The sequence below is a fragment of the Syngnathus acus genome, chromosome 15 (genome assembly GCF_901709675.1).
Source record: "Syngnathus acus chromosome 15, fSynAcu1.2, whole genome shotgun sequence".
Classification (NCBI taxonomy): Eukaryota; Metazoa; Chordata; class Actinopteri; order Syngnathiformes; family Syngnathidae; genus Syngnathus; species Syngnathus acus.
In genome coordinates this window covers 6,958,620-6,981,765 of record NC_051100.1, presented here as the reverse complement: position 1 = coordinate 6,981,765, position 23,146 = coordinate 6,958,620, and the positions used below count along the sequence as shown (strand labels likewise).

The window sequence follows — 23,146 nt, the reverse complement described above, 5'->3', positions numbered from 1 at the left end:
CTCTCCAGATTAATGAACACCTTCAAACCTAAAAAGTTAATCACCACTAGATAAATTGCTTGCAGAAAAAAAAACGTTTGTTCTTTGTGAAAAATGTCACTAGTTTGAATTTATACAGAACATCGGAAAAAAAATCAGACTGCACAAATATTGTGGTAAACCATTTGAATCAAAACTGTACGTATAGTAAACAAGGGGGATGTTAAAATAAATATCATTGAAAAAAAATAATTCTCTCATCTTATCATCCTTATCAACCAAAAAGTTTGAATGACGCTGACAACCGGTGCGCTTGCGCTCGTCCACTTGGCTGACTTGTGAGTTTGTTGTCGGTGTTGCGAGTTTGTTTTGCTGCAGGTCTCCTGCGTGGAATGACATAGTGGAGTGGGAGGGCCACTTGGTTGTAACTAATAAGGAGCTCTATCAGCCGGCGATCCCACTGTGACTTATTTCCAAGTCCTCAAACCCGCAGTCGGACTGATCGTTATCTCACATGGACTATGCGCTGATTCCTGCATTTTCTACCTTACTGCATTAGAGGAAACTTTCCCCGCAACTGTAAGTACTTAACATTAATAAATTAACGCATACAATTTTTGCGTTTGCGCTTTAAACCACAACATCATACAGTATCTGTTCCGCTTTTTTTATTTTTTTATTCCCCTTTTCAGCGAACATGCTTCGCTAAAATGTTAATTTGACCATTTTTAAATTGCTTATGTACCGAGTGGAAATTCAGCTAAATAGGATGTAGGTGGGACAGCCCGAGGAAATTATGCGCTAAGTAGCCTCAAAAATTAAGTCAGGCAGCCAATCACCGAACGCACTCAGAAACACATATTGAGAGCTGTCATTATAAGTTAGACAGCCAATGGAACTCAGTAACTGAATGTTTAAACACTTTCAACAGCTGCCTTAATATATGCACGTGAAATATAACAAAGTAGTGGAATGGTGCATAGAATATGTCCCATAAGAGTCTGCTTAAAGTAAGGGTGTGTTGAGAATAACATCACGCCTTCACATAAACAAGGAACGTGATACCTCTGTAGTGCTACTTGTCCCATGCTTGACTTCAAGTTGTCACTTCATCCCCGAGCGCCATCATGCCAATGGGCCAAAAGTTCCATGCTGTCAGGCTGCAGTGCAATGTTTGTGTGCAGTGTGGTTGGTCCCTTTGGGTCAAGTTCAGTCCTCTTGTGCTCTTACACACATAGCTGAATACAAGGTGGCTTTTAGTCTAAATGTATATATTCTTCATATACTCAGAACCCTTCATGTTGAAATCCATCGCACGCTTTGCTGTATATTTATGTTTAGGCACAAAGTCCTATTGCCTCCTCCACAGTGGCATCAAGGCGATCATCCCACATGGTTCTGCATATGCTCACAAGTTGAGGTTTATCGGTTCACTCCTTTCATGTAAGGCTCTTCATCAAAACACTGTTGACAGCACGCAGATCAAAACACTGGTGATTTAATGCCGCGTACACAGCCAAGTTGAATGCTTTCATGGGATGAGGAAAACACTATAAGAAGTATCACGGAGTGGTATACTTTTAATATGTATGTGTATATATATACACTACCGTTCAAAAGTTTGGGGTCACAAAATTGTTTGGGTGACCCCAAACTTTTGAACGGTAGTGTAAATATTATTATAATAAAATATTATGAATTAAATATTATAAATTATATCTTATATTTGTATAAGATTATAAAAAATCTATGAATATAAGTATACATATATATTATAAGATTTTTTACACAGAAGATTATATATATAATCTATAAATAATTATCTAAATAAATATATACACTACCGTTCAAAAGTTTGGGGTCACCCAAACAATTTTGTGACCCCAAACCTTTGAACGGTAGTGTATATATATATATGTACATACACACATTTGATGCAGAATATATAGTAGAGCATTTGTAGTGTATTGTTAAGTGATTGTTTCTGCTCTCTGTACTGTGGTTGTATTATAAATTAAAAGTATACCACTCCGTGATAGTTCTTATAGTGTTTTCCTCATCCCATGGCACGTTCGCCTCACAGTTAGGAGGGAGTGGGTTCGATTGCACCTCCGACCCTCCCTGTGTGGAGTTTTCATGTTCTCCTCATGCCCGTGTGTTTTCTCCGGGCACTCCGGTTTCCTTCCACATCCCAAAAACATGCTTGGTAGGCCGATTGAGCGCTCCAAATTGCCCCTAGGTGTGAGTGCGAGTGCGGACGGTTGTTCTTCTCTGTGTGCCTTGCGATCGGCTGGCAACCGGTTCAGGGTGTCCTCCGCCAACTGCCCGATGACTGCTGGGATAGGCTCCAGCACGCCTGTGACCCCCGTATAGAAGATAGATGGAAGAAGTCAATGGTCCAATTGTGTCGGACTTGATGATGCACAAAGAGGCTTTTGAGTCATAAGAGTGCATCTGAAAATAGGATCGGTAAGCTGCACAATTAGACAGTTTTATTAAAATTACATCAATAAATCATATTGCTTAGTTATCTCTGTCTTTTAAAATGAAGCCAATGCTTTTGAGGATAATTAATAGAGTGCAGTGGAAATGATTGCAGACAACCAAAACAGCACAGACTGATTGTAAGCTATTTCATTGTCAAGCAGAGTGAGTTTCAAATGAAATTCTGTTTTACCTGTTTTTTTTTCAAGGTTTTCAAGGAAACAACTTTATTGTGTCAGAGCCATGACCTGCCTGCTAAGATGGACTGCTTATCTTTGGACTTTTCTCTTAACTCGTTGCATTTTCGGAATGGCAGTTAATGAACGGACAGGTAAGTACGCTGGTGGCCACTTTCTGCCCTCCTCTTTCACAAATGATCATTTTCTAAGTATGTGCAAATAGTCTGGAGTATTTTAGCTATTCAAGTATTCTACTAATTTTAGTTAAAATCTGTTTGTAATGTTTGCTTTTTCAATTCCGGCTTTGTTTACCTCAGCTGGTTCCTGTTAGTTTTACTTCTTGGTTTTGTTGACCTTTCTACCATATGGTCCCATTCACCTGTCGTCCATTTATGATGGGTACACTCCTTTTTATTTATACCTGCATTGTCTCCATGCTCTTGTACTACACAGCATTTGAATTGTTTTTGTTTGCCCTCCACTGTTTTGGCGTGGAAGAAATAATTGATTCATAGATGCATCACAATGCAAATGTTTATCAATCAATAATTAGGTTTGAATATAAGATTAATCAATAATAAAGTTCCCTATACAAGGGTGAATGATTGACAATTAATGATGCCAATATAAAAAAACAACAACGTGTGGTTCGTACTGCAAAGCAGAATGATCTAATATTCACTATTGCGTGAATGGAATGTGAACAATGAAGGGATGTAGCATGACAAAACAGAAAATAATTTTGGGATCCACTTGACCAATTTAACAAGTCCATCTATGACTTACTTAGTACTTAATTAATTAATTAGTACTTTATGATCTACTTTGTGATGATGTTTTTGCCAATGACTTTACTACACACAGCGGTGCTGCCAACTTGGCAACATTGGTAACTTGACGCTAAATCACACAAGTTTTAGAGCCCTCTGGTGACTGTATTTTTTTTAAATAAAAAGTTACCAGCAAAATGTCTAGGGACTTAATCTGGTTTTGAGGGAAACTTTTGGACAAAGCTGAGCTGGAGTTAGAGCAGGAGACGCGAGGCATGAGGTTTATCTTTTGTCTTCTTTCAGATGATTCCTGTCCAATACTGAATGTAGAGGTTCTCAGGTTTTCTGATAGCTTTGATGAAACTCTGGAAATCACAGGTATGTAGCAAAGGACAAAATCTGCAATGTAAATAGCACAACATTAAAATCTACTGACATGTCCTGCTCCACATTCTTCTTTTTTTTTTTTCCAGGATTTGATCTCACAGAAAAGTTTCTTCTCCGAAAGGGGACAGTCACAGAAGACTTGCCTTCATTTCGCCTGGGAAGCGACCCACTTATCAAGCCAACTATGTGAGTTGCAAATATTGCGGATGTGTGTGCTACACCTGCGTTTGTGTTTCATTGTGGGTCTGTGTAGATGTTTGAGGACAGATGGCCTGTCTGGCTACCAGAGGCCAGTAAACACTGTCACTGTAAGTATTGCTTTGTACCGCTCTGGTGCAATGCAATGCAAAGCCTCTCATGTGTAGCCAAGACTGTAAACACTCTGAAACTGCAACGTCCATTGAGATTTACACCCATGTTATTACACACATTGTGCTTTTCCGTTCACTGGAGTTCCTAACATCAGCAGAAGCGTGACTAAAGACCACATAGCTGTATGCGAGATTCGTTTGACTTGAAGCAACTCAGATAAACTGCTCAGAGCAATACTTTCATTTGCCTCAGCCAGTAAAGGCAAACAGTGAGGTGAGCTCTTAGATGATGAATCATTTGAACAAAACAAATATATAATATTGTATTTATTCTACAGATGTGCTGATGGCAAAAAAGTGGAACCGCGGTGAGCGGATTTGTATGGCTATCGAGTAGAAGCTGACTTCGTTAGACTCATGTTCTTTGTGTCCTGTTGGAGGGAGATTATATTGGCATTCTTCCAGTGAGGCAGAATTATTTTTAGTCTTTTACATGACACGCAAGGAGTAGTGACCGCCGCTCTCCTTCGGGTGAGGTGAAAGAATCTTTATGTCGTCCGGTGATTTGCGGTATGCTTCCCCTCTGTCCCGTCATTCAGCTGAAAATACATTTACCTCTGCTTCAGTCTCTTGCTCTGTGACTGCCCGTCATGTCCACTGCTTCTCAATGACACTGCTGACAGTGTCATTGGTTATAGTGGAGAGCCTGTGATCCCTCTCATATCCAATTATCTAAGTACTTTGACAGGTGATACTGTGTGTCAGCTGAGGAGGGAGCAGTACCAAGTGTGAGGCCCCTCTGGACGCGCCCTCCCTTGCTTGCTCCCTCCTGGTCTCCTTCTCTCCACAGCCACTAAAACATTACTTCCTTTAACATCTAGTTCGGATAAGTGCACGAGTACATTCTCTGCACTTTCCATCTGGCTAATGTTAAGCTGGATCCATACCGTAAAACATATTATGGTGCGTAGATCATGACAAGGAGCATTTGTGTGAGGTGACAAATTATTGCACGGTCTTAAGGCTCAATGTCTTTCCTTTATGGCCATGTTTGGCCTTGTCCTCTCTCCATTTTGTTTTAACCTTTGTCACATTCAACTGTAATTTATATCAGGTGATTACATGAATAATCAATAATATAAGATTCAGGACCAACAAGATCTGATTGGTCAATGATTTTTTTTAAATAGCATATACAAAGTGTAATAAATCCTATGACATGTCTTCCTAGTTGCAAATTGTTCCTGATCCGAGTCATTAGCTGATCTGTTTATTCCAGAGCATGTGTCTGTTTCGAATGTGGGCTTGTGCTAAGTCGTCGTTAAAGCACTTGTTCACATGAATAGGACATCTAACTTGACAATTCACCTTGTTGAGCCATCTTTGATCCCTCACAGGATCGTGTATCTGCAAAAGGGATGTGAGCCAACTGGGGTAACATTTGAGCTTTGATTGTTCCATCTGTTGCAATCTGATTCCATGGGCTCCGTTAAAAAAAAATCTCCTGGATAGGATTTCCTGAAAGACACGGAAGCTTCTTTAACCGGAATGGGAGCATTGCAGTGGCATTTTGTCAAAGTGTCGTCATATATTGGCCGTGATACAATATGCTACATCTTGCAAGTTAATGAAAAAATTGCCACAACTCGTGAAAATTGAATTCGTTTTTTTTTTTAGCTCATGAACCAGCACTTTTATTGAAAATACCATACATGCAACATTTGCTGAGAGGGATATTTCTGACTGCTACTTTTCATTCAGTTATACAGCCCATAAATTTTTGCACTCCCATTGTCGCATCATCTCTGAAGTGAATGAGCATCTTGACTGTTATTCCAAGAAAAAATATGTCACCGTTTGCAGTTTGTGTTATAGTTGAATTTCCATTTGTGAATGTAAATTAGTTGTACATTTTTGGGAATGAGAAATTGAATGAATAATGTGATGTTATGGCAGAGTAGGCATGCAATAAATGATGGCTAATATTTGTTGTCAAAGAACGAGAGAGGGCGGTTGGACGATTTGCAAACCAACCTCCTCTGAGAGTTGGTTGAGGCCATTTAGCCGCAGATGGCAGTGAAGGTGAGGTTGTGAACTCTGACCCTCTGGGCCCTCTGAGATCATGCATGTCATACAGTAAGACATAAGAGCTGGCTTGGGGAGTTAACAGGATGTGTGAATAACTCTGAGTCATTGTTGAGTGTTGTTTGCGTGTATCTATCCAGCAGCATAATCTTAATTTTAGTACAATTTCTTTCTTGCATTGTGACCCAGTTTGCATGAATTACTACACAATGTTCCCAGTTTGTTTCTATTAGTTGTCATTATGTTATTGTATGTTCCTTGTTCCATCTTTGAAAAACCATTGGTACAAACATTAAGTATGTGCTCAAAGTATTCTGTGATCAGCTATTATTATAATGCAGTGTATGCCCAAAATGATCAAAACACGCAGAAATTTGTTCCTCAATTTCAGTCACTGATTTGGAAAACTAATGGGCAAAGAAAAAAATAGTCTTGCTTTATTCACAGTCAGATCCCAATGAAATTCAGAAACACGGAAGTGCAAATAGAGATGATATATTTGAATGAAAACGAATTTCAAACCTTTTAGGAGAACACGGTCCAACTAACTTACTCAATTGACCTTCTCGCCGTCGTACTATTTTTTGCTTATCTTGATTTAGTTTGTTTTCGTGACATTATTTGAGCACTTTTCAAATGTATACTGCCTGTTATTTTATAATGCAATCTATAAAACTGAAAGAGATGTGTGATGTGCAATGGGTGACTGAACAGGCTGTAATTCATGCAAGGGTGAGCTGGTGTGGTTGTGCTGATGTAAAAAAATATATTGTTTTTCCTATATCGTGTAGTGACTATACGATGAACTATAGTCCATCTTCTCCACATATTTGTTCATTGGCTCAAAATTGTTATTCGACTTTCCAGAGCAGTTGAGGTCAAACGCATAAGCATGCGTCTTCATTTCATGAAGCATCCATGAGCCAATAACTGCAGCACATGGTAGCACAGACAAGGTAAAAGATGGGTTAGTGTGACTCTGGATCTGTGCCGATATGTTTTCATTAGTTGTATGTCAGGGAGGCTCGTGTAAAAGTCTTCAAACTAAACGGTATCAAACGTATCGTCTTTATTTATTCATGAAGCCGAAGGTTTATTGATTGCAGTCATTTGTGTTGATTGTTAATTCACTTAAGACAAGCCTCCTGTACGTTTGCGCGATTATACTGACCGTCTGCTGTATGCACGATCGCACCATTTCCACCAAGTTGCTCTTATTTATTCATTGCTCTTATTTATTCATTGTATGTGCCTTCTTATTTTTACTTTTTGTATTGTTTACTTGAATGTGTAATATGTCCTGTCACCATGGGATAGTAGGAAATGAAATTTCGATCTCTTTGTATGTGTTGACATGTGAAGAGATTGACAATAAAGCAGACTTTGACTTTATTTAAATAATAATATTCCTGTCATTGAGGTAACATTCCTATGACAGTCTTATTTTCATTTTTTTTAGACAAGTATTCCCAAATGGATTGCCAAGTGAATTTTCCCTTGTCACCATCTTTCGTGTGAGAAGAACTACAAAAAAAGACCGCTGGTATCTTTGGCAGATATTCGACCAGGCTGGAGAAACTCAGGTAGTCAACCAACATGTCAAAACCAGCATTACATAACACATAGTACGTAGTGGAACCTCCTAACTCAAACACAATTTTTGATTGAACTAATTTTAGTTTGGATTTCATTTTGTTTTTAACTTTTTGTTTTTTTTTCATAGAAATATGTGAAAATGCTGCCATTAAATTATACAACCGATATTAGCGGTGTTGGACTTTAGAGGTTGCACTGTACAAGAAAAAAAGAATAGGTGGGTTTGAATTTTTGTTGTTGTTTCAGAACTCCCCTTTATTCCTGCAGGTGTCAGTTGTGGTTGATGGCGGCAAGAAGGCGGTGGAGTTCTCCTCGCAAGGCCTGCTGAAAAACGTGCTCCGCTACACGTTTAAGAGCCGTGACCTCCACAGCCTTTTTGATCGCCAATGGCACAAGTTGAGCTTTTCTGTACAGAGCAACATCGTCTCCGTTTACATGGACTGCAAGCTAATTGAAAGGAGGCTGACTGCTGAAAGGGATGGCATTGACCCGAGTGGGCGTACACTCATCGCCACCCGAATACAAGATGGACGGCCTGTAGATGTACGTTTTGCAGCTAGAAGTTTCCAGTTTTCTAGATTTTGGTGCATACGTGAAAGGAACAAACATTTTATCTGCACACTAAACTTATTTTCAAGATTGTAGTAAACAGTGATAAAATTAAACCGTGTCTTTTAGTCAGTGAGTGTGCCAGACGAGAATGTAGCTTTGAGTTCCATTAGCAGTTGACCTTTAGGTTCACTTCTTATGTAAATACATGAGTCAGCGCATTACAATAATTGAAGTGTTCAAATTTGGCTCAGCGTAAGATGTATTTTAAGGTGAAGCTAAAACCTTAAGTGACCTGAATTTACCAGGTTTCTTTGGACGCAGTGTTAAAATGAATTTTGCAATGCAACTAAATGATTGCTCTTTTCCCCAGGTTGAACTCAAACAAATTATCATATACTGTGATCCTTATATAGTCGATATGGAAACATGCTGCGAGATACTTGAGCCAAAGGTAAGTCATCCCACTGTAAATGTATCCAAAATGGCCGTAGTTTCTTTTTTCCCTCCGTTGATATGTGTAGACTGCATTCTTCAAGGCCTAGAAATTTATACCATAAAATTCATTCGCATAATGTGAAGCACATACTATCAAAACGACACATTTTTAGCCAGTCAGAATCCTGAAGAAAGCCATGTCTGCACAAGGCACGAGGTTGCCAATATAAACCTGAGGAACTATATCCATCTGAAATAAACACCTGATATGATACTCCTCATTTCACACTTGATTTGGTTTATTTATTACGCACTTCACATAGTCATCACAATGGATAATTTGCCTTTGAATATTTGAAACATTCACAGTGTGAAATCAGCAAAAAACAAAAGTGTAAAAACAAACAAATCACAGAGGGGGATAGTTGTGTTCATTAAAAGAGATGAAAAGAATATCACTGTCTCAGAAAACCTGGTTTAAGATTTCCGAAAGGGCAGTTTTAGGTGTCTCGGACAATCCATGTGGTATCCATGTGGGACTAAAGGCCACAACACAAAAAACAGCCTTAAATCAATAACTACTAATGTTGCAATGATTTCCAATGGTTTGTGGCCTTTGACCTTTATTATTTCATCTCTCTGGGTACTTGTGCTGGGTTGTCATGCACGGACTTGTGTGTCAATTGTGTTTTCTTGCACCACATGAATACAACACTGCTCCGTAGAATCAGAAAAGTGTCTAAATGGGTGTATTCTTTATACTGATCCAGTGTGAAGCCAAGAAGACATTTAATGACACTTCCCCAGCCCCAGTTCCAGTGCAGCTTCCACAGATGCTGTTTCAGCTTGCCACACAGCCAAATGACAGATGTCACTGTCCTGTTGTAAAGGTACAATCAATTTAAGGCAACAAGGGTGCATAATTGAGCACATGTAATGTCTATAGTAACCCTGTCAACAATGATTTCGACCATCCTTTACAAACGCCTAATGTCCAGTTAAATAACATTTAGACCGAAACCCATTTCCCCTCTAGTAGATGAATAATAGTGATAAAATAATAATAAACACAGATCCAATGCTCCTTGATCGTTTCAGCATGGGGAATCATGCTATGAATTCTTAATAACACAAAATTATTTGAACTGCAAATATAAGGCCTAGATTGGAATGCAAATTCAAACCTGGATGCATTGAGTCCTCTCTGAGAGGAGCAGATGGCCAATTCCACACTAAGCCACCATTTTTGGATTCGTTAAAAAAAAAAAAAATCAGTCATCTAATCCAATCATTATTTGCTCTTAAAAATGCTAATGTTTTGTCTTTTTATTGTATAGGGGGATGTTGGACTTCCAGGTCAAGTTGGACTTCCTGGACCAAAAGGCGACATGGGAGAAAAAGTATGTTTAAATGTGAACACCACCAGCAACATTCTCGTGGTTGTTTTTAGTTTGAATATTTTATTATTTTTTCCCCACAATGCAATTTCACTTGGCATCAATTATAACTGGATTTTGGTCATTCGCAATACGGTCCCTATTCCTCACAATTAGTTGGGGTCTACTGTATTATGCATATATAAGTTAATTGAACAACTAACACCAAGTTTTTCTGCATGCAGTCAATATGAGAAAGATGAAATTTTAGTACAAAAACAAATATGTATGACCAATTTATTTAAACATAGAACATGTAACACGTAAGAGATGAAGGAAGATGTCATGATGATTTTGATTGTCATGTTGAGTGGTCTTATGTACTTTTTCCACAAATGCTGTAATTGGCATGAGTGCTGAAGAGAACCATCCCGTTTTCATGACAGCTTAATAACAAAATGACTTGGACTAAAAATACTGCCTTTTTGCCTGACAACCACAACAAAAATCTCTTCAAAAAATGATTCTTCTGCTTATTGCTATTATTATTTTTCTAACAAAATAATCTCCACACAAAATGGGCAAATAACCTGAATTAGACAAAATCCTTTCATAGAGTGGGAAAATAAGTCACAGCGAAGAACTTTAAGTGTGTCTGATTAGGGTGGCTTTTAGTGAGGGAAGAGAGATTTATTTTTGGATCACAATGCTTACCTTGTAAAACCAGTGTATTAATCCCTTAAAATCTTTAGTTTTAGAGAATTCAATAGGTTTCTAATGGATTGTGAAGTCTTAAAAAGTATACGCCATTCTCTTCATTAGCTGGGCAAAATCAAGTGTATGAACACTCTATTTAAGATCAGTATTTGGGGAAAAATAGGGGTCTGTACATATACTTAGAAAAAGTTTTAGCCCGAGTATTGCCCTTACATTTTTGGGGGGAAATACTCAGTGTGCAATAATTCAAAATGCACCTCATTCAAAATGCAGCACAGCAACCACTTTGATTAAAACAAAAAACCCAAAAAAACACCCTTTTGGTCTATATCTTTGTCTTCAAAGATAATTGTATCTAAGTAGGTGTGATTTTATACCCATGATAGACTTCAACATGACTCTCACAAACACAAGCACTTTATCATTATTTTTTCCATTATCTCTCCTGACTATGTTCTGATACTCTTGAGGTGCTGGCCTCTATTGTTAACACCTGAAATGTAATTTCAAGTTTTCAACCAATCAATACTTGGAACCATTTGTTTACTCGCTGACCGCCAAAATTCATAACAAATCCTATTACCATCTTGAACATGAAATCAATGACGGTAAGGAAAACCATTATTGAGGCCTGCACATACACACTCCAATCTGATGTTGGAAAAGAGGCTTTGTTGGCTGATAACATACTGTGCACTGCACTCCACTTTCAAACATAGGCTTTCGCTCAGCACCACATAACCCCCCCGTAGCAATCCAATCCTATTCTAAATATGTCTCAAGTTGGTATTTGCAACAATGCCATATGAATAAAGAAGCGTATTTCTGCCTCGCGGTCGAATAGACCTGGTGGGGTATCTCGGGATTGAGACTCTCTGTGTTTAGTTTGGGTGTCAAGTCGAATGTATTGATATAACCCTTAATCAAAAAAAGTCTCAGTATTTCACATGCCCATAGTTGACGATATTAACAATACTCCCTGATCTTAACCCAAAGGAGGGCAAAGAAAAAACCATAAAAAAAAAAAAAACAGAATCCTTGAGAAGGGACCGCAGATGGGGGAATCCTCCCCAGGATAACAAGGCTGCAATGGATGCAGTGGGCAGCATTTAACACGTTATATGATGCTATAAAATATTAGTTCAAATAATGTAAAAGTCTTCGTTCTTGCTTTGCTCATGTGCATTTTTGTTATTGATGTAGTCATGTTTGAAACATCACACTTTGACACAAATGATCCTAACATTTTTCTTTTTCAAAGCATCCAATTTTCAGTGCACCCCTATTTAAGATTATTTTACATTGATCCCAAATTTCCCCAGAGGGATCCAGTGTATTTTAATCTCTACTGCGTGTACATTCATAATAAACGAGAAGAGGCTAATAACATTGTTAAGCAAACATTAATGAGGTGAACTTGTGAGGCTTTCAATTACTGTTACAGAATCCCTTTCTATGTTCGGATGTAAAAAAATGGTCAGAGTGTACATATTAGCAATTTAGCTTGACTTTGTAAAGATTAATCAAAGACATCTGGCCAATCCAGAGCATTTAAAAGATGCATAATGAGAAGCACGGCAGAGTAATTGTGACCTAGACAGTGGAGTTCTTGGGAAAGTGTACGGGGGATTACTTTGGTTGTGTTACTCTAACAGTGGGTACTATCCTGCATTACAGTGAGAGTTTGATGGAGGATTCTACTACACTGCAAAAGGATTAAACCGCAATGATTAATCCAAAATCCCCCAGGAAATTAAACAGATAAGTAGTGGGTTATAAGAATGGAGCTTACTTGAATGGAAATTCATTTTGCATGGCCCCGCACATAAACCCTGGTATTACTAGATTTACAGCTCCTGTATGTGCATACAAAAGACAGGGGGGAAAAAGCATAATAGTGAAATTAAAACTTCTTCCTCAACAATTACCTTTGTGTACAGCTATATCTGGAAAAAAGGAAGCAAGCTTGCCTAGCCGTTCTGTGACAGTGCTCTAATAGATATGGATCATCTATATTGCACATTTTCGATAGAAAATAATGAAACAAATGATCAAACAAACACTAAAAATGACTTCAGAATGCCAAACCATTTTTTTTAATGTCCTATGTGTTTCTTTTACAGGGAGACCCAGGGGAGGCCTGCAGTCCAGGAAGCCCGGGTCCGAAGGTAGCTACTACAAACTTTGCCCTTTTACCTTCATCATAGAGTAGTCCAGGAAGGGCTGTATGTATGCTAAAAGGGAGTTGAAATCCATTGTTGCACTCCGTTCATTAAAATACCGAGCAAAGTGTAGCATCATATACCAAATTCTCAGAGATAGTAAACTAGACTTGCTCTGGCTTTTTTTTCTTATTCAGTCATTGTATATCTTATGAGCGTTGTGTGATGTTAAGGGAAAAAAATTGAGCGGTGTTGCAATTTTCCAGGCTTCATTGCTTGCCACGTTGTAAAGGTTTGCTGCAGCTACTTTTATCATAACAGTAAATGTAATTTTGTCCTTGGATGAAAGGGCTAGACTTTTTCTAAGCCCACAATTTGGCCAAGTTAAAAAACACCATAGGTTAATACCACTGCCACAGGTTGCATGACATTTAACCCACAGCTCAGAAATGAAAAATGAAAAGCAGAACAGAATAGTTGCTCTCTTGAGCTTGTAGTTGTGTACCAGTAAGGCTGAAGTGATGATCCTCCGTTTTAAGGAATTTGCTGGGTGAAATTTATTTGCAGACTGTAGATTTGTTTTCTACCACTACACAGAATTTTTGTGTTTGGGACACAGTTTTGCACTGATCTTTTAATTAGTAAATCACAATACAATGAATATAACTCTAGGAATGTGTCTTTGTTGGAATTTGTTGTTGATTGGTTTTATTTGCTTCAAGCTATTGCCCAGTAAAGCTGTTTTACACTTTTATATTGGTTCACTCCAATCACGATTCTCAGGGAGTTGTTTAATATAATGAAATGGAAAATCAAGGAATGAAATGCAAACTTTTCAAGGACCTTTCAACATTCACTCCTGACCCTCTAGGGAGAAGATGGATTAGAAGGACAGAAGGGGGTCAACGGGGAGAAGGTAAGTGCCACTATCTCCAGCCAACATATATTCCATGCATAGCATATCAGCCAGATCCAGCATCATCAGAGAATCAATTCTCATAGGCTTTTCATTTTCTGTGCCTGTGCCTTGGGGCATGAGAAGCAAAGCATCATTTACTGTGTGTCTGTTTTCTTGTGGCTGACGTATTTGAAGTAGATCTGAGTGTGCTCTAGCCCTCGGTGTCCTTCTGCAGTCAAACTAATTGATATGTGTGCAGCCATGGGCTTGGCATACTAATGGACTAAACTAATTTCTCAAATTACTGTATGCCTCTTCTATGTCACTTCGGGTTAAACTTTATCGCGTGCTCACAAATTGAACTGCGGTGATTCGGTTAATGTGTCTACTATAAGACTACAGTATGTTCAGCAGCAAAGGGATGCTTGAGACATATTCGTTTATAAATTAGGTCCTTTAGAACTTTACGGAAGTTGTTTTAGCAAAGATCAGGTGAGAGAAACTCACATTTTATTGCCCATTAGCATGTTTAATGATAAACTGTTAGTTTACCCACTGAGGTGCGATATAGATGGAGGCTGTGCAGATGGTCACTTTATTGTGGCTTGGCTGGCACTCACACAGTCATCAAAATATTTCCCTATTGAGAAGAGAAACATTTGTCACAAAAAAGTTCTTCGATGTGGATATTGAAGTCATTCTCCAAATTGGATTAAAAAAGATGTGTTGCAGCAAGTTAAAGGTCGTCTCTACCTTGAGAAGCTACCATGGAAACAAGAATTTGACTATTTTTTATTTTTATGAATAATACACATCATGTCTCAGCAATTGCCAAATGACGCTCTAAGCTCTAACTAGTTTTGTGATATATTTATGATCCATTGCAGCTAGCCAGCAAGTTTAAGTCCGAGCAAATCATGATTGTGCAGTAATCTATGCAAAATGCAAGTTGAGGGACCAACAACAAAAGCTTAATTGTCAGGTTGCAATCATGACTTTAAACACTAAGATCACTCCAATGTGCAATCCAATCCACCAACCAGCCGCCCCACATTGCTCACTTTGTTCAAGAGTCTGTAGCTACTGGCAACGCAACGTGCATTTGCACATGAATGTCATTATCAAGTTTATTGTGGAGACCACCTAATTGGATATAAACTCCCTCCCATCCAAAAGCAGCACATTCAATGGCAGTCATTATCCTGCAAAATAAAAGCAAAAGTCCGTGAGAACAGGTGACCTTTATAAATCACGATGTGTCTTCATTCCACACCTATGAGAATTGTTAATGAAAAAAAAAAAGTATATGACAGTATGTCCAATAGTATTCATGCCCTTTGTGGTAAAAATTTTAAATACGAATGCTCTTTTTGTGCACTGTATTAATGTAATGCTGAGCACCACATCTTACTGAGAGATATTTCAAATTTATTTACTTCATTTAAACTACATGAGACTGTCTGAATACTATAGACATTTTTCAGATAGATCGTTAGCAATTCTTCACTCCTGCGAATCACGGTCGCAAAAGTAAATTAAAATAATTCAGTAATAATAATCAAATAATCTCTGGATTTCATTATCTTGTCAGCTGTCCAGCAAGTATATATTAATGGCACAACCTTAGCATAACCACATTTTTGGCCTCCTGATTAAATAATATCCTATTGTGAGGAATACATTTCACTATTTGGCAGAAGATTGCATTTCTGCATTCACCAGCTGATAGTAAGTCTTAACAGTCTATCATGGAAGTTACAATGGCTTCCGTCTTCATTCGGACGCATGAGAATTTTTGAGCTGATGGGGAGTCTGTGAAAATCTTCCTTAACAAGCCAGATGTGCAGTCCATTGACCTGTAGCTTTCATGGTGCCTAACTGTTAATGAACGCATAGCTACCTTCTGCTGCAGTGACGGCGACACTCTCGGACTTCGTCACAAAGAAATCCATGATTTTGGATGATAAGCCCTCGCCCCTCGCTGCTTTTGTGTGCTTGGCTGAATTTATGTGTGCCTGCAAGTCGTTGGCGCCAACAGTTTTTACCCTACAGCGGCAGTCACATTGAATGCAGCTAAACGTAAATGATTATGTCTGTGTATGTTCTTCTGTGGGTTTTTAGCTTGTTTTTTTTAATCTTTTTATTCTATTTATTCTATTTATTTTTTATCGCATGCGCGGATTGGTTGGCACTTTTTAAATTTCGTTGTACATGTGACAATGACAAATAAAGATCTATTCTATTCTATTTGCCAGACACACAAGTGCCTGCCTTACATGTCAAGCACTCAGCTTCATAAAGATCACGGCCCTGGCGAAAGCATGGGAATTTTTTATTCAAACCCTCCGTGAACGTACATACTCGGTGTAGACTGGCTAGCCAACCCTAGTTCCTTCACAGATGCACAAGGGTCATTTTCACAGATACATATCCTATGGGAGAAAGAGAGAGGGAATAGGCAGCGTGTAATCCAGCAACCACTTCAATCTGTGTTTGGAATATATGATGTTTGACGGAAGACGGAAGTATAAACACAATCCTTTGACGATGATATTCTTACAGAATAGCACTTTGTTTAAATCCCTGTGGTAAATGATTGTCATTCATGGGGAGTAATAGCTATGCTAATAAGAAGTAGTTCCCAGCATTCACTGTGATTGGTTTCACAGCAGGAGAGCAGGCGTGATGGCGTATCGCTGAGCAAATGGTAAGGCACAAAAGGCATTTCCTGCTGCAGTATCGCTGGTATTTGATTATCGACGCTCAAGTTATCTATGTTACTTAGAGATATTGTTCCACTCGGCTTCAAAAAGCCTGTCCTTTTGATATTCTTCTATTGGGATACTTAAAACAACTCCTACTTTAATTTAGCCAGTTTCCCCAACAGGGAAAGCTCAGTTTGTTGATGATTATAATGTATACAATTGGAGGGATTTGCAATTATCCCCAGGCTCTCCAGACGGGGCACCAACCCCGAGCTGGTCCAGTTAGTACAACGTATAAGTAAACATAATTAGACTGTATTTGTGCACCCCTGCGTGTGTGGCTTTAGCTGTCCTGGGCTGGGGAGTTGCCAGATTGTCTTGCAGCCCCACCGCTACAGGAGTAACGAGACACAGTGGTGTGTGTAATTAGCAAGCGCGTGTACACACAGCTCCCCATAGTGTTCTGACCTTGTGCTGCAGCACAGACACAAAAACAGCACCCCTCGCTACCTCCTCCTCGCCTTCATCCAACCATGTACAGACAGCAAAAGCACACAGCTTGCAACAAAAGATAACAATGCAGCAAGCTCAGCCCCTTGAATCATTGTGCACCTGAAATGCTTCAGTGCTCCCACAATATCACGAAAAAAAAGCATGTAAAGGAGGTTACACAAAAGATGGCAAGTGGAACAAAGAGAAGAATAAATGTTTCTCTTTCTTTACAAAGTTGATTCATTGCTTTTGTTTTCTCAATCAAGCTTGACACCTTGAGCCTTATGAATTGTCATAGCCAAGCGCAGGTGGGCTCGACGTAAAATTTGGCATATTTACATTTTCATGCTGGGGCAAGTCTAGTTTGGTGTGTTTGACAATTTGGCAGACTGCACTGTGGCTCACTGGGTGTTCCGGTGGTAGTTACTACTAGACACAATTTGATGACAGAAAGTAGAAGAGACTTTAGACCAGGTGAAACCAGGTCTTAGTTCTGGTGCAGTTGGTGTAACACAATTTTGGTGGATTTGATTCAGGCACAGGCAGGCAGATTTTGCAGGCTACTGATGTGTGGTGGATGTCATTGTATTTCAGCGTGCTTTGAACCCACTGATGGATGGGTGGTTGAGATGGATGCATGGATGGATAAATGTTTTGTCACTGCTTTTCCATATGAGACAATTATTACATTTCTAAGACAATGACAATTTAATTAATGCCACTGTGCCTGCAAAGTAAATGTCACCCATCACATAAAAACAGTATTTTAAGCTCATGTTTAGTCTTGCATTATTCCAAACTTGCAACGTTGAATGAATTCACAAAGCACAATGCATTTGATTTGAATGAATGTACGTGCCTTCTATCACAAAGGCACACATGGTAAATTAAAAACACGTATTTTCTGTTTTTAGTCAATTACAAAGTGAAAAAGTTCTGCTGGGAAAGGAAAACGATTGTCACCAACGTAAGACTAGCTTGAAGAGAAACAAGCGTAGGGCATCCAGAGATTTTAATCACTACATTCAGTTCAATTACCTGATTCTGAATTCTATAGTTGATTGTTTGTTTTTATTTGTTTGTTTCTGTGCCTGTCCATGAAAAATGCCCTTATTTGAAACAGATTTTTGGCATGAAAAAAATAGAGACCATCGCAACGATGAAGTTCTCAAGTGAGTCTAACGTCATCTTTAGGGTCAATGATTTTAATTTGTTTTCAACCCACTGATCTCCGTTTGAGAATCAGTGTCATCCCCCCCAAAGTGTTTCTCTCCAACCAACATAATGACTGTCAAAGAATACCAATAACAAGACATCGTGTTCATAATACCGGACCTTTTCAGCACAATAATGAGTGCAGGGCTGCTCATTACAGAAAGGGTGGCACATTTCGATTAATCAAATTCCTTCCTGTAATTGAGTACACCTCGAGTTGTTTACGTGCTCGTTATCAAATTGATCCTTGATCCCCAATATGCTTTCATTCCTATCAGGTCGACTAATAACTCCACAAAGAAATTAGCTACAGGATTCCCCCCGTGTGTGTTACATTACCACAGTTAAGTGCTTGGCCTGTCAGTTTGAATTTGCCTCTCACGTTTTACGCTGAGAACACTTTGGATTTACAGTCGTTTTATGTGGGCATGAAAAGAGATTCACATTTTGAAAATCATGACAAAATCACTGCAGTCACAACAAGTTGGTGGGGATAAAGACAATTCATTTCGACCTTTTTGAATACCATTTTTGGGTTCTTGAATGTTACTGTTGAATAAGAGGCTTGCAGGCAATCGAGAATAGATTAGTCACATCACTGATGGCGCCAGACTTGTGTAATAAGGGTATGCAATCATCTTTTGCATATAATTCACCATTAATAGCCTCTCTAACACTTTATTTAACCATGACAAATAATAGAATTTTTGCAGCCCTTCTCCTACTCCCCATTCCTCTCGCCCCCATTCCCCTCTCCTAACTTTTTGAGGAGCCTTGCATTTACCGGCCTGAATGTGTCAGCCCTAACTAGGCTTGCTAACAATTTAGCCTGTCAATATGCGTCAAGGCTCATCCATCAGCAATCTCGCTCCATCTCAGCTGTCTGTCTCATTTCATGCCTGCCAGGCTTGACTTTGCTCAGTCCAACCCGCTGGTTGTATGTGTAAAAGCAATTATATAAACGGTTCTTGGCAGGGTGGAAACAGGTGGGAAGGGTCAGGGATTGACACTATTGTAAGTGACCTCATTGTAGTTTTCCTTGCTAGTTACTAGTCCATGCTTTGACATCATATCCACTGATGTTATTTTAACACTTTGGTGTATTTTGCCTTCCTGCGTTGTCAATAAGTGGCATCATTCACATTGAATGAAGTGGTGACTTATAACAACCAGGTGTTGTTTTTTTTCATTTCCATAAATGTGGTATGGAGAAACAACCAATGTCACAAATGCATGCGATAACCATCACAATACTGACATACAAGGAAAAATTATTCTCAATTTAATCACCTTTAACATAATGAATACATGTAGATGGAAATCATACACCTCATATGTTTTCCTTCTCAGGGTCCGACAGGTGACCCGGGACCAGTTGGTCCAAAGGGGGAAAAAGTGAGTAATTCTGTCATGTATAGCCCAGAAAAAGTACGCAGTTGACGTATTATGTAGAGTGGTTACTTCAGAGTAAGGGTGGGCATCATTTGAATCTGAACGATTACGGTTCAGATTGAGAAAGGCAGAGCGATTTGGTAACTCAGTTCAAAATAGCGGCAGGCTTGGTTGTGTTTACAATGTGCCTGTTGTGGACACAGTCGGATGTAATGTAGGTGAGAACACGCTTGGTAGAGAAAAAACACATGCTGATATTAGCTGCTTATTTCCATACCGTATGGTTGTTAGATGTGTCTGTTCTGGCAATAGACATATTTTCTCCTCTTTTTTTATTTTTATTTTTTTTTTCCATTCAGATATAACACGCGTTACATGCACAATTGTATCTTTCATTCAATTCGAGAATCAACAGATTTTTTTCTCAGGATGCTGGGACTTGTGTTAGAAGGAAGAACTCTCCAAAAATGTATGCCAGTACAAAAGGAGGAAACTGAGAGGCAAAGGCATGAGCAAATAAAAACTATTTTTTTGCTGTGTTGCTGTCAAAATAGTTCATCCACAACCTCCTCTATGTCAACAATACTATCGTAACTGTTCATTGTTAATGGTGCAAAGCTTTCACACTCTGTCGTACCGTTTTATTTGTTTTAAGCTGTCACGTTTAATGGCACAAGCCAATCTGTCCCATCTGACTGTGCAAATGCATTTTTGACAGGCTTCATCTCACCACACACTGTAAATACCAGTTAATGGGTTTTCTTTTTGTGCATACGTTAACTATTTCTCCAGTCTTATTCTGGCTGACATTACAATTAGATAACAGATTAATATTTAATGGGAAAAAAAACCCATTGTTTTTATTTTTTGGTGTTTTTTGTAATTTACTATCCCCATTTGCCCTTACCTTATTTTATTCTCCACTGTTTGAAATTTCATTAATTATTATTGTCTTGGTTCACAGGGTGATATTGGTCTCCCTGGAGCTCCAGGGCTGCCTGTAAGTTCACCAATCAGGACTTCCATCTTGTGATTTTCCTTTACAAAATCTTTTCTCCCTTTACACGTAGAGGATGTTATAGATAATAGCAGAATCAACTCCGTATTTTCCTCTATTTTCACTTCTTATTATTGTGCGGTCTTTTTTTTTATTTCTTTACCTCTCTATACTATTTCTGGGGAGGCTCCAGCCAGTCATGAGCTCTTGGAATCGCCATCACTTTTCACCCTCTTGTGACCACCAGCCAAGAATTAGCTCATGTCATTTTTTTGCATTCACAGTCTGCCATATAGCATTGTGTGCTGTGTTGAATATGCACAACATAATGAACTGGTATGTTCTATGAAATTCTAGAAATTGAAATAAACTGTATACTTCACAATCACATTCTTAATGGGCAGCTCAGAAAATAGACTTTTGAAAACCGAATAAATAACTCTGATTGCTTTTAGAAAGTTGTATGCTGAGTATGCAAGCTTCCAAGACTTCACCAGATGCACTATTGTACATGTGTTGAATGAATGAGCCGTGACTGACTGTCCTAATGCTTGTAGCCTCAAGTGTCTTTAAGCTGTTAGTCATCTTGTTAACTTTCCAACTCGGAACAAGGCCTCTGACTAATTCGGAGGACACGGGCTGGGGGCATCCATATCAGCAGCTGTTTCCTAGAAAAGTCAACAGCGTTTGACTGTTGGATGCCAATTGAAACACAACACCGTTCCTTTGGCTTGTATTTGAAAACTGAGACGTTCTGTTTGGCCTTGTGTCCATTTTGTGCCCTGGCTGAGGATGAACGCCTGTTTTTTTTCTTTCCGGGTGGTAGGCATCAGGCTATCTGGGGAATTTGTAATAACTCTGCTTCTCTCAGGGTCATGAAGGTCAAAGCCAATTACCTTGTTACAAGTTGTGTTGCCTTCGTGAGACTTCCATCATATGTGTAAAGTTATCTGGACAAAACTATTAGGAAAGTCGTCTTAATGTAAATCACATTATTACCTCTAGTTTTACATCCTACATTTAATGTTTTGTCAATTTAATGTACGAAAATGTAAGATATAGTTCATAATGACTGTCTTGTTTTGTTTTGTATGACTCTTAGGCTGTCAACGAATGCCACAAAGGAGATCAAGTAATTAATTTTATTTCCCTGCACAAACAAAGCATGATGGTTTTAATTGAAAATATTCATGAATTCATTCATTTTTGTTTCTCTGAACACATTTCTTCTTTTTTTCACATTCAGGGCCCCCGTGGTGACAAAGGAGAGAAGGTAACTGATTAAAAATCACATATCCATTTCCATATAGTACATATATACACATACCCATACAGCTGTCTAGGGCAATAACAGCAGCAATTAATTTTAACACACAAATTGGATCTTTAAAGCGCCTGCAAATACATTATAAATCAGCCTAGGCTGTAGTTGAGGTATTTAAAAAACTGTGGAAATTCTGTCTACAGTATTTTAATGAGAAACACCTATTAATGGGAGCATTCCCACTAGTTGTCTACTGGCCTGTCAAATTACTTTCTGCATTGCTTATTTTTTCAAGAAGCAATACAGTACTCAATATGATTGGGGGGTTTCATATTTCGCCAATCCATATTTTCTCCTCAGGGACTCGATGGAGTGCCTGGCCAGCCAGGGGAACCAGGAAAGGAGGGCAAAAGGGTGAGTAAATACAAACAGTCCATCAGTTGTATGGCTGGGCACGAGCTTGAACAGATTTTTGGGGGAAAGGCTGGGACCTGTGTGGCCAAACGGCCAAACACCAACAGAGTTGTTGTATTTATTTTGTGAGGAAGGAAGATGTCATTTATGCTCCAGTAGTCACATAACAATAACGAAACAAACAGCAACAAACACAGGCTGCATGACGATGACCGAAAAGTCTACATGACCGAAAGGTAACAGATTGTCAGAGCATGAATGGCAGCACGTACTCTGATTCACTCCCACTAGGTCACTTTGATGGACAGTTTTTATGAAAACAAACAAAATTAAAATTTGAAACAGCATTATTGCCCAAGTTTATACAAACATAAGGAATTTGTCTCCACAGTCACAACCAATCCAAGACACATGCAAAATAACAATGACTAAAATACGGAGACAGAAGGGGAAGCGTACCGGTTCGTTACTCAGCAGTCCGGAAAAAAACAAGCCCAAAACTTTGCTCCTTTAAAAGGGACACAGTATAGATCTGGAAAATACCTCATCACATAAAAAGAAAAATTTGACACACGTACTGATGACATTTTTTTTTAAAAGACAGTCAGGTGTAAAATAAATTTAGTCAGGTAGAACTTGGGCTCACTTGACATTGCTGGAGCCAAACAGACCCAAAAAGACTCAAAATGTGATAAATTGTGTCTTGAGCTTTAGAATGTTGTCATAGGATGATAAA

At 38.8% G+C, this 23,146-nt stretch overlaps 1 protein-coding gene across 5 annotated transcripts in view; it reads left to right on the top strand.

Annotated features, from left to right (window-relative positions):
• The first annotated feature begins 340 nt into the window (after positions 1 to 340).
• Positions 341 to 23,146, top strand: part of LOC119134386 (collagen alpha-1(XIX) chain-like) — a 76,620-nt gene continuing 53,814 nt past the window's right edge. Inside the window, exons 1-16 of one of the 5 annotated variants that reach the window (XM_037271032.1) lie at positions 341 to 558; positions 2,673 to 2,794; positions 3,716 to 3,790; positions 3,886 to 3,985; positions 7,655 to 7,778; positions 8,059 to 8,334; positions 8,714 to 8,794; positions 9,549 to 9,668; positions 10,116 to 10,178; positions 12,995 to 13,039; positions 13,905 to 13,949; positions 19,694 to 19,738; positions 20,700 to 20,735; positions 21,835 to 21,864; positions 21,979 to 22,005; positions 22,357 to 22,410. In XM_037271032.1, coding sequence (XP_037126927.1) covers positions 2,707 to 2,794; positions 3,716 to 3,790; positions 3,886 to 3,985; positions 7,655 to 7,778; positions 8,059 to 8,334; positions 8,714 to 8,794; positions 9,549 to 9,668; positions 10,116 to 10,178; positions 12,995 to 13,039; positions 13,905 to 13,949; positions 19,694 to 19,738; positions 20,700 to 20,735; positions 21,835 to 21,864; positions 21,979 to 22,005; positions 22,357 to 22,410 — 1,209 coding nt within the window. In that variant the 5' untranslated portion in view covers positions 341 to 558; positions 2,673 to 2,706. The remainder of the gene's footprint in view (positions 559 to 2,672; positions 2,795 to 3,715; positions 3,791 to 3,885; positions 3,986 to 7,654; positions 7,779 to 8,058; positions 8,335 to 8,713; positions 8,795 to 9,548; positions 9,669 to 10,115; positions 10,179 to 12,994; positions 13,040 to 13,904; positions 13,950 to 19,693; positions 19,739 to 20,699; positions 20,736 to 21,834; positions 21,865 to 21,978; positions 22,006 to 22,356; positions 22,411 to 23,146) is intronic. The other 4 variants (XM_037271031.1, XM_037271035.1, XM_037271033.1 and 1 more) reach the window with 4 other exon arrangements.